Source organism: Diceros bicornis, chromosome 6 (assembly GCF_020826845.1).
Source record: "Diceros bicornis minor isolate mBicDic1 chromosome 6, mDicBic1.mat.cur, whole genome shotgun sequence".
Lineage (NCBI taxonomy): Eukaryota > Metazoa > Chordata > Mammalia > Perissodactyla > Rhinocerotidae > Diceros > Diceros bicornis.
This window is the reverse complement of record NC_080745.1, coordinates 94,774,365-94,786,919: the sequence shown is the minus strand read 5'-3', so window position 1 is coordinate 94,786,919 and position 12,555 is coordinate 94,774,365. Positions and strand designations below refer to the sequence as shown.

The 12,555-nt window shown below is 56.7% G+C and overlaps 1 protein-coding gene across 2 annotated transcripts in view; it reads right to left on the bottom strand.

Annotated features, from left to right (window-relative positions):
- Positions 1-12,555, bottom strand: part of INPP5A (inositol polyphosphate-5-phosphatase A) — a 236,041-nt gene that overhangs the window by 21,768 nt on the left and 201,718 nt on the right. For both annotated transcript variants that reach the window (XM_058544330.1, XM_058544331.1), the window contains exons 10-11: positions 5,779-5,874; positions 5,564-5,638 (exon numbers count right to left, since the gene is read on the bottom strand). In XM_058544330.1, the coding sequence (XP_058400313.1) occupies positions 5,564-5,638; positions 5,779-5,874 (171 nt within the window). The remainder of the gene's footprint in view (positions 1-5,563; positions 5,639-5,778; positions 5,875-12,555) is intronic.

Here is a 12,555-nt window from a genome sequence, read left to right as displayed (position 1 = left end):
CCCTGGGCTCCTTCTCCAACTCTCTGCGAAAGGACCCTGGACGAAGGACTCCATTTCCACTCTTTGGCAGGGGTTTCGTGCATACATGTGTGCGAACACATGTGTACATGTACATGCACACGTTTTGTTTTGTTCCAAATACGCTTTGTTTTGTTCCTAAATTTCTGAATGAGCTGAGAGACTATAAACCAGAGTCACTGCTGGTCACCTTCACGTCTGTGCTGTGTGTCTCACCGGCACATGGCTCTCAGGCCCATGACCAGCTCTGAGGACACTCTCGAGGGGACTGGAGGGCAAGGCGGCTTCCACAAGCTGTGTGTGTGCACCTGGACATGTGTGCGCACCTGCACAGGGGTGCCCAAGTGTGCACGTGAGCACACGTGTGTGTGAGCACGTGTGGGCGTGGCTATTGTCACTTACTGAACACTGCCCTGTTTTAATTCAGCCTCAAAAAGAGACCTACAAAGCCTTGCTGGGCTCCCGGGGGCCTCCGCAGTGGTCAGAACCTGCCCAGAGGGCGTCCACCTGGGCATCGTCCACAACTGCTGCTGCGAGGGTTTGCGGGAACTTCCTAACTAAAGAGCAAACCACGAACACACACATATACACGCTCCAGTATGCACAGCCTCACAGCAGGTCATGAGAGAAGCTGAAACCTCCAGGAAGAGAGCTGGTGAGGCTCTGGCCAAGGGGCGGACTTAACTCTTCCCAGCAGGACTGCCAGCCTCACTGTCCGGTCCTGTCGGGCGGCAGCATTTAGGGATGGAGCCACTGCCTCTCGCCACTTCTCCACTTGTTAGGGTGTGAAGTAAAAAGAAAGCAAATGAGCATCTGGTTTGGAATGAGCGTGAATCTGCCAGCTGCTAGAACAGCAACAGAGCCACTCAGGGGAGGACCCAGACCTCCAGGGTCTCGGTCAGCAACCCGTCTCCACCTGTCCTCTGTCTCTGTTGCACGCCCATGCACCACCCCCACGCACAGGGTCCCGAGCCCCTGTGCTGAAACAGACTTCTCTGGTGGCCCTGCCCTTAAAGCACCCACTGGTGTGCTAACGTGCCCGTCTGTTAAGATGGAGATGTTCTCAAACACGAAGACTTATTCCTTCTGATTCAAAACAGACTTACTAAGCATCCGCTGTGTGTCAGGCACTGAGCTAGACACTCTGGCAAAGGCCATGGACATCTTCACCTTCCTGGGGGACATCTTCACCCTCCTGGACCTTCCGGCGGGGCGAAGGCAGAGGTTAGTCCCACAGCCCCACAAACAGAAGAAACCTGCGCGGTGATAGCTGCGGCCTGCGCGCTGCAGCATTTATTTCTAAACCCCAGTCTGGCCCATCAGATCCCAAGGTGGGCTGCCCGCGGGAGGGTGGGCGCGGGGGGTCGACTTGTCCCTGCTGTCTGGCTGCTCTGACAGGTTGGCGGGACCCTCCCACTGAGGGACCAGCAAGGAGACAGCGCCCGAGGCTCCACGGCCTGGGCAGTCGGCTCACGCCCCGTGTCCACACGAAATGATGGGAGTGGAAGCACCGCTACAGGCTCGAAACACCAGACGGGCGATGTTTCTGAGGAGAAATTGTGTTGCATTTCTGTTGAAATGATAATTTGTATCTCTTTGAGATTTTTCACAAACATGATAACCAATTTCACATGTATCTTAAACATTCTTCTTGATTACAAAGTGAAAAACAGTGCGGGGTGTGTGTGGACAATGATAAAGCAGCCGGCTGATCATATGTATCTGTCAAGAGCTTTCCCAGCTGCACAAATTCCACCGTTGCTGCAGAGACACTCGCTGATAAAGAAAAAAGAGCCTGGAAAATCAATGCACCTTGAGCAACAGCAGTTGCTAAACACACAGAAAACATCTCTATCCAACAGGCCCAACACTGCGAAAATTCCCAGGCCCTGCCCTGGGACAGGCAAGGAAAATTTAATCTCTCCAAATCCTCACCAGGGCACTCCATCCTGCAGCCCTGACAGCCACACTTATAATTAATTATACAATTTCGATGGGAATATCGACTAAACAAAGCTATAAATCATAGAAAAAGTCAATAGGCATGGACACATTCAATCATGTCCCGGCCAATGATTACTACTCTTAAAATACAATAATTATTTTCAGGAGCCAGCTTGAATTAAATTTCTGTCAGACGAGTACAAGACCGGTGGTTGATGAAGGGTGCGATGGGTTTTAGGGCTGCGTTGGGCGCAGGCACATCCATCGTGCGGATGGGGCGTGTGTTTCAGCGCTCGTGGTGCTTGTGTCTGCCCAGGAAGGGCAGACCACCTCCGACGGCTCCTCAGGCCATTGATGGTGCCCCCAGGGTTGCCTGGATGACCCCATTTCCTGTGTGAGGCTGATGCGGAAGCTGACTTCTGCAGGTGCTGGGCAGTCCAGCAGGGGCACGAGACAGGCACATCAACGTGAGCCTATGAGCCGTTTTTGAAGGCACCAGTACCGCAAGGTGCTGAACACCCGGGATCGGTGCCAGTGGGTGGGTGCCGCTGCCGCGGCCGCCCTCCAGTGTGGCTCCCTGGAGAAACCACAGGAAGAGCGTGCAAAGGCCGGGCGCCCCGCAGACCATCTTCTCTCCACACCAGATTCCTGACGTGACACGACCACACATACGTGAGGCTTTCCAAAACAACCACGTGGAAATGTACACTCTGATTCAACTCTGCTGTATTTTTTCATCTCAGAATCAAATTCGAAAATTCTCCTGAATATTCAAACTAACGTTCCTCCATCTTAAGAAAACCCACCAATTTCATATGCTGAAAAAATACAGAAATAAAGATGACTTCCAATAGTAGCAGCATTTGTTATTTCCAGTGGTGATCATATACTCTGTCTAAACGCTAAGAGAGGACACAGGGACTTTGGATACACACGTGACATTCACTCTCCATGTTTCTAGAACGTGCACCTCCTCTCCATCTCCACTGCCCGCCCTGGCACAGACCCGTGTTTATCCCGCAAGCCTCCTTCCTGCCAGTCTCCTCCTTCCTCCTTCTGGAATGTTCTGGCTCCTTGGCTGGCCCAGTACCATGCCCCCTGTGTCCACTGTTCTCCTCCCAGGCAGCCTCTGCCTTCTTCTCTCCCTGGTGGCCTCACTGCCCCTGCTTCAAGGGGCCATCTCTGTCAGGGGCCCTCAGAACCCACCACTGCCTGCCTTCTCCAAACTCAGACGGTCTTGCAGCTGCCCAGGGAGAGGATGGCACCTCGAGTCTCCTGGGGCTTCACCTCCAAATGGGCACACTCAGGGCCCCCCAAACTTGCCCCAGGGCCTCTCCTTTGCCCCAAGTGCTCCAGGCCCCACTGAAGCCACCAGGACACCACCCTCTTCAGCAGACAGCATGCAGGACACGGCCCCTGCCCTGTGGAGCCTCCTGTCTGAGAACCTGTAAATGCGCACGCACAGGGCGTGGGCCCCGCGGGGGACGCACGGGACAGTCAACCTCACCGGGGCCTGGGATCCCTCAGGAGGGGAGGCATGAGCTGCCAGGCCGCAGGGAAGAGTGTCCACAGGGGACGCACAGTGGAAGAACAGGAAAGGGCGCTCAGAGTGCTGCCGGGGCTCGGGTGACGCAGGGCGCCTGCGTGCGGGGCGAGGAGGGAGAGACGCACCAAGACGGAGCAGTGAGCCAGGCCTCGCAGAGGAGACCAGGGCTCCAGGCCTCAACTGAGGCTGGCGAGAAGTCGCCAAGGGGCTATAACAAGCCCTGGCTGGGCTCTAGGCTGGGGGTGGACTGAGGGCAGGGGTGGCAGGAAGGCGGCAGTGAGGGGGCTCCTGCAGCGGGGAGGGGCGGCCCGCCGGCGGAGGGAGGGACAGACTCTGCGTGGAGGAGGCTACGCCCAGAAGTGGACTGACTGAGAGGGGAGAGGAGGCCCGGAGGCTGAACAAGTGGCAGAACGCTGACGTGACCTCCAGGAGGAGATGCGGGAACACAGGGGGAGGAGCTGATGTGGGGGCTGTGGGGACGGGGCAGCACATGTGGTTTTGAAGGAGGGACAGGGGACTACAGAGTCCCTGGAGTGTCGTCAGCCCCATCACCCAGCTCTCAGATGTGCCCGGCCCTCTTCTAAGCACTTAGCACGCACAGAGCTGAGGAAGCCTCTCACACCCGGAGGAGAAACCGAGGCACAGATGTGGAGCCAAAGCACCCAGCATGGTCCGGTGTGAGTGCACGGAGGGGGCCTGAGGCAGACACGAGATAGAAGCATTGTCTAGAGCTGGAAACGCAAGGCCCAGGGGGTGACGAGGCCACCCAGGGGCACCCAGAGTGCAAAGAGCTGAGCCTGGGGACGGAGGGGGACCAGGGAGCTGACCCACGGGACACGTGGTCCATGTGGGGACGCTGCGGGAGGCAGGGTCTGAAGGCCAAGCACCGTCCCTGGACTTTGGAATACAGACGTTCTCGAGAGGGTAACAATGCTCTTAGTGGCACGGAGGCCAGACTGCAGGGGTGGGATGAGTGGGAGCTGAAAACGGGGACAGCAGTACAGACAGCCTCCGACCAGGGCAGGAAGTGCAAAGAGGGTGAGGCAGGTTCCTTGAGACGGGAAAGAGGGCAAAGCCTGGAAGGGCACAGTGCTCCCTGGAGCAGGAGGGAGGAAGCACTGCACACACAGGAGCAGCTGTGGGGTGAGGCAGCCCCGACCTGCCCTCGGGGCAGCCCTCCCACTTCTAAATGTGCACCCCCTGGGCAGCTTCCCAGGGCAGGGGCTGCCTCTGCACCCGAAGCCCCCGGGGGGTCAAGAGGGACCAGAGCTGACTCTGACCAGCTCGAGAGCCAGTTCTTAAATTTTCAGAAATTTGGGAGCTGGTTGTTCAGCTTGGAACTGGCCACAGCGGGGGCATTTATTTATACCTCAGAGACTGGCAATGTCACACGCCCACCGTTCACCTGCCAGTCACTGTGACTGCACCAAGTGTGTATCCAACAAACACCTTAAAAATAGGCCCAAATCATGTCACAACAACAAGTAACCAGTCCAGCGAGTCTGGCCACCTCTCCCTGCTTCTCTGCACACAGCCCTGCCGGAGGACTAGGGGCTCAGAGCAGGGGGCAGTTCCCGCAGCCAGACTGCCTCTGGCAGGGACCAGGTCGACTGAGGTTTCAGCTCTCACTTCCAGTCACATGTGCTTCAGTCTGCACACGCGCACAGACACACACGTGCATACACCCAGTAACAGGGACGCCTCGTCAAATGCACACTTTACTTTCTCCCCATTCCAAACGAAGCCCCGGCCTCTGTCGACTGGCCCTGAGCCGGGGACCCAGCACTCAACCTCTCACACAGAAGGGTCTCGAATGCTGACGGCCGAATGAGACGCAGGCCACCCGTTAACAAGACAGTGAGGCAGGTGGCTGCAGCCCAGGAACTGTCACCACAGAGAAGTGATGGGAGGGCGAGGGTTCCAACACCGAGCCCTGAGCTGTGACAGCATCCAGGAAACATGCCCAGGGAAGTAGAGGCCATGGAGGGGCCCAGGGTCATGTTACCCCAGAGCGGCCCCAAGGGTGTCGGTCACACGTCTGAGAGTAAAACTCACCGCAATGCCATTGTTGTCTCGGAAGACTTCCTGGTTGGAGCAGTCAAAGAGCTTCTTTTCCAGCTGGAGCATAACCTGCGTGCCAAACAAAGGGCCATCAGCACAGGTGGGAGCAGAGACCAGAGGCCTGGAGCAGAGCTCCCATTCCCCCAGCTCTGGGACAGCCACGGGCAGCCTGCAGCACATCAGAGACCCACAGTTACAGGCGAGCTTACCTTCCGGTCGTTGTCTGATTCTCGGAATATCAGCTTCACGACTTCATTGGTGTCGGCGGCCCGGACTGTCTGCATCGTGGCCTTTGTGCAGAGAGTCTGGGAAAGACACGGAAGGAACTCAGTCCCAGCAGAGGGTGCTCTGCCTGGCTGCCGCTGGGCTATCCGCACATGGCCTGACCTCGCTCTTTCCAGGCAGCTCCCTCATTGCTTCAACCCAATTTCACACCTCCATGTCAAGGGACCCCAGAGTAGCTCCCCAGGGGAAGGACACAGGAAACACAGCTCCAAACGCTGTGGGACCACCAATCCTCTGGAGCAGAAGCAGGAGCTGACCAGCAGCGCCCAAAGGCAGACGTGTCCTGCACACCTGCAACAGGGCCCCTCCCTCCCTGCTGCACCTCTGCCTCCCTGAGCTTCTCCCCTGAGCTGCTGCAGCTCCAACCCAACCCTGGCAGGGAAGGTCTGCAGGAGGCTTTACTGAGAATAGCCTGAGCAGGTGCATTTCTACAGCAGAGGACGGAGGGACGGCTGGGGGGCTCATGACAGTGAGACCAGCCCCAGCGTGTGCCAGGGGGCAGTGGGACAGGACCCAGACAGGACCTCCGAGGGCCACACAAGGGGTCATGAAGAGAAGAGGCCACCCTGGGGGCCTGGGGCAGGGATGCAGGCCAAGTGAGGGAGGGGGTGACATCTGGGCAGCATCCGGTGGAGGGAGTGCTGTTGCTCTCCACAGGGACAGGCTGCACAACTGCCACGCTCCACGCAGCATGCCTGGGTCACAGAGAGCAGGCTACCATTTGATTGGCTAAAAAGTAAACCAGGGTTGTTCAGAAAATTCTTCTCATCTTAACCTGAGTGTGAGGCAGGGAAAGGCATCACGAGGTGGTGGGGGGACGTAAACGGGGTCACTCCCCACAGGAGGACACAGCTGCAGACCCCAGCCTTCCAGACAGGCTCCGCCACGCTGAGCACGCCCACAGGCAGCGTGGAGTGAAGCCTGCTCTCTAGGCTCCGAGAGGGATGAAGGCACAGGACAGTGCGGGCACTCAGGAATACATTTAACAAAGGACGTGCCAGATGGGCACTGAAACCGACGAATCATCACAGAGAGAAACGAAAGCCTTGAAGGGATGGTGAGACGCCGGGGTCCACAGTGTCGTGAGGCGGGGCCGCCTCACAGTGTCGCCCGGGTCCACAGTGTCGTGAGGCGGGGCAGTGGCCCCAGCCTGCTGGTCACACACTGCAGGAGTCCATTTACACACAGGTTGCCTCAGGCTGGGGTGGGCGTGGCGAGGAGTCTACCACTGCACTGTAGCTTGTATGTAAATAATACCTCAATGATACCTTTTTATTAAAAAAAAAGACCACCGCAACAAAACAACTGATTTTGCCTTTGTAGAAACACTCTCCTTTGCATGGGCCCTGGTGAAGTCCTGCTGCTGAGAACTGCTGCGCCCAGGAGAGCGGCTGCATGCAGGCTGGGAGCCCAGGCCTGTAGAGCAGTGCCGGCTTCGGAGGAGACCCCTCCTGCAGCAGGCCCTGGGCAGGGACCCGCTGGCATGACCCCCGAAAGCCCCTTGGCAGCCTGAGACGCAGACCCCCTCCAGGGTTGCTTGGGACCAGGGACAGGCACTGCCCATCGTGGGCAGGGGAGGCGGCCGCTGCTGTCCCCAAAGTGCACCCCAGGACAGGCCATTGACATTCAGAGCACAGAGCAGCCAAGCGGGTCAAGACCCCAAAGTGGCTTTTGGACTCATGTGTCACAAATCAGTCTGGCTGCTTTCAAACGCACGGATTAGAACAAGCGCGGAACAATCCAGAACAGAGCTTGGCCACCCTGCCCATCCTGCCTCCCGAGGAGGTCTGGCTCCATCCAGATGCTAATGCGCTTAAGTGGCTTAAGCGCTTCCCTGAATGGGAGAGGCCTCTGGCAGGCAGACGGCCATTGTAGCCACCCTAGGACGAGATTCAGGATATTCATGGTTCTTCTCCCAAAGGCATCTGCTGGAAACTTTTTTAAAAAATTGCTTTATCTCACCACTTCAGGCGGGCTCCCAAAGGCTAAACATCTGATCAGCACCGGGTGCACAGAGGGCCGCCTACCCGCGTGCCTCCAGTTCTTCGGGCCCTTTCTCTCACACTCCTCTCACGGAGCCACCCATTCACCAGGTTTTAAAGAAGTGATCGGGCAGGCCTTTCAATCAGCAGTCATGACCACTCATGCAGAAACTCGCAGGGCTGGGGCCTTTCCAGCTCGCCTACTTATGGAAGGGATTTTTCTCTTTTGAAAGGAGAAAAAAATACTCAAAATGCTACTTTTAAAGAGCCAGCTAGGATTTATTTCATTATTAGCATCCACACGAAGGGGCACCTGAAAGGGTGGCCAGCACTTTGACTCATTGGCACTACGAGCGCTTGGTTTTTCTTTTGGAATTTAATGGACCGCTGTCGCCAAGGTTATCCTCATTGTGTGGAGAACGAAATTACCGCATTTCTTCTCAGTCTAGACAACTAGAGAAGCATGCTCCTGGGACGGGGCACCTACAGGACCCAGGGCTCCGGTGCCAACCCACAAGGCTGTTTTCAGCGAAGCGCAAAGTTTTACAGCCCCTCTGATTCGCACAAAGCTACCGTGCTCAGAGGTGCCCACATGCAGCTGGCCCCACGCATCCCAGAGCTAAGTCTGCCCATCGCCCCCCACTCACCTGTCACAAACACTCCCCCCACAAAGTCTGAAACTCTATTAGAGGCAGAGCCTCTGGGTCCCTACCAGCCCCTACCAGCCGGAGCCTTTAAATGCAGCCTTACAGGTCACTCTGAGCCCTCTGCCATGGAGGAAGACTCCCGTGCTCCATGGGCTGGAGGCCAGCCCCACATCAGAGCAGGTGCCCACCACACACCTCAACAACTGCAGGACAGAGCCCCAGGGGACTGGGCATGCGTGGCTCTTAGAAAGACGTTCACAAGTTCCATGCAAGAAAAGTTTTGGTCTGTGTTGGTAAGAGGTACATGAAACAAAAACTTATAAATATAGATTTAAAAATTTCTATCAGGAACAGGAACTGGGTAAGGCAGATTTAAAGACACAGGACTTTGCAAAGGTTTCTCATTTTAATTGCTAAGTTTCTAAATGATAAATAAAAGTTATAATGCTATCTCCCGTGTATCCACTTCAAGAGGTTAGACGGTATTAAAAAAAAGTATCTCAATTTGCATTTACCAACAGCCTTAAAGCTTCAGATCCATTTACAATTCTGATTTTACAGAGCAGGTTTCCGCCTATGCAGCCTGGCTTAGCCACAGAGGCCTAGGGCAGCAGCTGACTGCAAAATGAGCCCACCTGACACTCATGGAAGTTTCCAAAGGACCTAGCACAGCCCCGGCCAGGTGGGCAGCACTCTTGAGTGTCCACACACACCAGGGCCACACACCTGCGGGCGCTGTGCACGCAGCCTCATGCTGAGCTAGGAGCAAATCAGTGGAGGGCTGGGTGGGCATGGTCCCTGCTGCCTGGAGGTGAAGGGGGGGGTGGGGGGCAACTAGTGAGATGATGGCAAAGTGAACAGAACAGGTGAAACCAGGGCAGGCGTGTGTGGGAGGCTCCAGGTGGAGGTCCAGCCTGCGCAAAGGCCAGGGACCGGCAGTCTGAGAGCCAGGGGCAGGTGTCTTCAGTCCAGGGGCTGTGGTGGGGAGGAGACGGGGAGGGGAGGGGAGAAGGCAAGTGGTCAGTGGGAGGTGAGCTGGGTCACAGCCATGTTTCAGAGGCAGAGTCTCTGGAGCTGGGGGCGGGCCATAGGGTGTGGAGAAGAGCTGAGGGGACGTGGTCCCCCTCGCGGAGCTCCGGGGCACCGCAGCGCAGCCATGGGCCCCATTGGCTTAGACCCCCACCCAGGGGCCCAGTGAGTTTCTTCTCTCCTCAGCTGCAGAAAGAGAATGAGAATACATTTCCATTTTACTTTTCCTCCACTGGAGAAAACATAGGAAGTGATGTATGTATTGGAAGTATATTTTGAATTTAAAAATATTGTCTGGTTGAACATGAAAAGCTAGCCTTGCCTCTGTCTGCAAGGCCCTGTGTGGACTGGAAACACCCGTTTGGGTTTCCCTCTCCACCCGGAGGCAGAAGTCCTGACGAGCGAGAGTGCAGGGTCTCCAGGCTCCTGCAGGGCTCAGAAGCTGCCCACTTGGTCCACGGCCTGAGAGTGGGCACTGCTGTGGCAGGTTCTAGATGCCACTGAGGGTCACAGGGCAGGGAGGAACAACTCTGGGACTCGGGAGTGGGGGAAATGCATCCCATAGGGGCAGGTTAGGGGTGAGCCTTTGGTCAGCATGTGCTCGAGCTCTTGCACCCTGCCCTCCAGCATGCTCCTGGTCCCCGGAGCCTGGCCTTCTGCTGTGGGAGGATTACTGAGGCTGGCACGAGGCCAAGGCCAGCCGGACTGCAGAGGCGGGAAGCTGGGCTCCGGGTGCCGCAGAGTCACCGGAAGCAGTTCAGAAACAACCTGCTTGGAGAGTGCCCTTTCTGCTGCAGTGATCTTCTCTAATTCCCTAACTGTCCTGGCAGCTGATAATGCTGTTTCTGTTTGTTTTTGACACAAACAAGGCAATCTGTTAGTTGGTAAAGCCATGAACTCTCTTCCTGTAAGGAGAGCCCATCTATGGGTGACAGCCTGGGTCCCCACCAAGAGCCACAGTTCCTCGGAACATTCTTGGCAGACAGTCCACACGTCTTGACCTTCCGGAAGCATTCTGAGGAGGGTGCCTGCTAGGGGACAGAGGCCCCCTGGTTCACTGTGACGGGTGGGCAAAGCTACCTGACCGGGTCCCAAGGATGCTGCTTTCCCTGCCGAGCCGCCCAGGGCGCCAGGGGAGCAGCAGGATGCACACACAGATGCATCACTGGGGCCTCCCAGGCCTGACACAGCCACTGGCTCTGCACACCCCGTCCCAAATCTGCACCGGGGCGGGGGGGGGGGTGGGGACGGGGGCGCAGGATCCTTGACACACCGCCTGGACCTCGTGGGCGGGCGCTAGATGCTGCCTGGTCTGGCCAGAGCAGTGCTTTTGGAGGGCTGAGCAGGGCATTGTCTCGGGGCCGCCCATCACTCATCGAAGGCTGCACAAAGCAGTGGGGGCAAGGTTTAATCCTGACTTTAGTCAGCAGATGAAAACCAGCCGGGCCAGATGTCTGCAGACTGTTTAAGGCACAGGGAGGGTCGGATGGCGCCCATGCTGGGGGCCCAGAACTGCCGTGTCTGCTCAGAGCCATCTCTGCTCCCTTTCCCTCCACCTGGGGAGCAAGAATGCTGACAGTTAAACAAAACCAAAATGAACCACAAAGGCAGTGTGGCCCCAAATTTAGATGGAGCGGGCAGTTATTGTGAGAAATCTTCTAGCCCATTTGCCAAGGGAGTTAGATCTCTCTTTTTCTTCAAGTTGAGCCCTCCTGAAGGAAATAACACTGTGACTCCCATTCCTGCTTGTACACCCCCAGGAGAACCTCACATCTTAATGGCCCATAAAATACAGAACAAGCCAGGACCAAGGGTGTCCAGTCCCACCTGGGGGTCCTGGCATCTACTTGAGGTCCCCCTGACAGTGACAAGGGCCACTCTGTCGAGCACGGGGCACTTCCCATGAAGGGCCGGGGGTGGCAAGGCGGAGTTCCCACACCCAGCCGGGACCATTCAGCAGTAAATAGGGATCCTTCATCTACTGCTCAGCTTCTGGGTAAGACCTCAGGGGCCTGATTAACGTTTTTTCATTAAATTGAAAGTAAAATAGTCTTAAAATGACAAACAACAAAAGATAGCCAGGTTCCTGAGGCCGTGAAGCCCCCAGGCCCCCGATGGCATGCACAGAACCCCGAGGGGTATGCCTCATCCCCAGTGGTGGCATCTCCCAGCCTGGGCCTGGCCTCAGCTGGCTCTGATTTGACATGCATGGCCAGAGCGGGAAGGAAACCTGAGTGTGGACAGTGGCCCAGCCCCGGAGGGAGAAGCCATGGACACAACTTCTCCCTGCTGGAGTTCTTCCTCATGACTGAGAACCGACGTGGACCCTCCACTTTACTCCCCTCGGCATCGGTCTGGTTGGAGGTACAGAGTGACCCGATGGAGAAAATGCCCAGAGCCAGGCGGCCCCATCCTCATCGAACCTTTCCCGACGGCCATGCCAGCATTCCAAAGGGGCCACCTGTGGGCAAGCGGTGTCAGTGCTGGGGAGCCGGGAGCTAAGCCTCAATTTTAACCATTCACAAGTTTCCTTCCACACTGAGGAAGAGGAAGAACACAGCCTTGAAGAAAGTGTTTGGCAGTGGAGCAAAGTGTCTGTCTGGCACTTCTCAGACATCTGATTGACACTGGGCAAGGAAAGCGGAGGAAGGAGGGAGGGGAGAAACCTGCAGTGGCCTCCTGTGCGGTGCCCCAGGTCCATCTGCAGGACGTGCTTGGCGCTTACTCACGCTCTGGCCTCCGCACGGGCCGGGTTGAGGCCGGTGGGTGGGCTTGAAGATACATCTCACCAATCTTTCATGCCCATCCCTCTAAATGTGACCCTGCTCCAGAGCTTTCATCCCTCTGACAACTTCACGCAGAACAACATGCAGACCCTCTGAGAGCATGAAATTGTGAACAAAGGCGGGGAGACAAAGAAGGCAAAAGCGATGCGGCCGGGCTGGTCCTAACTTCAGCCGCAGACAGATGTTCGGAGGGCCCGGCTCCGGAAAAGCTGTAAAAGAAATGGGCCTTAAAACAACGTCTTCAGCTTTAAATAAAG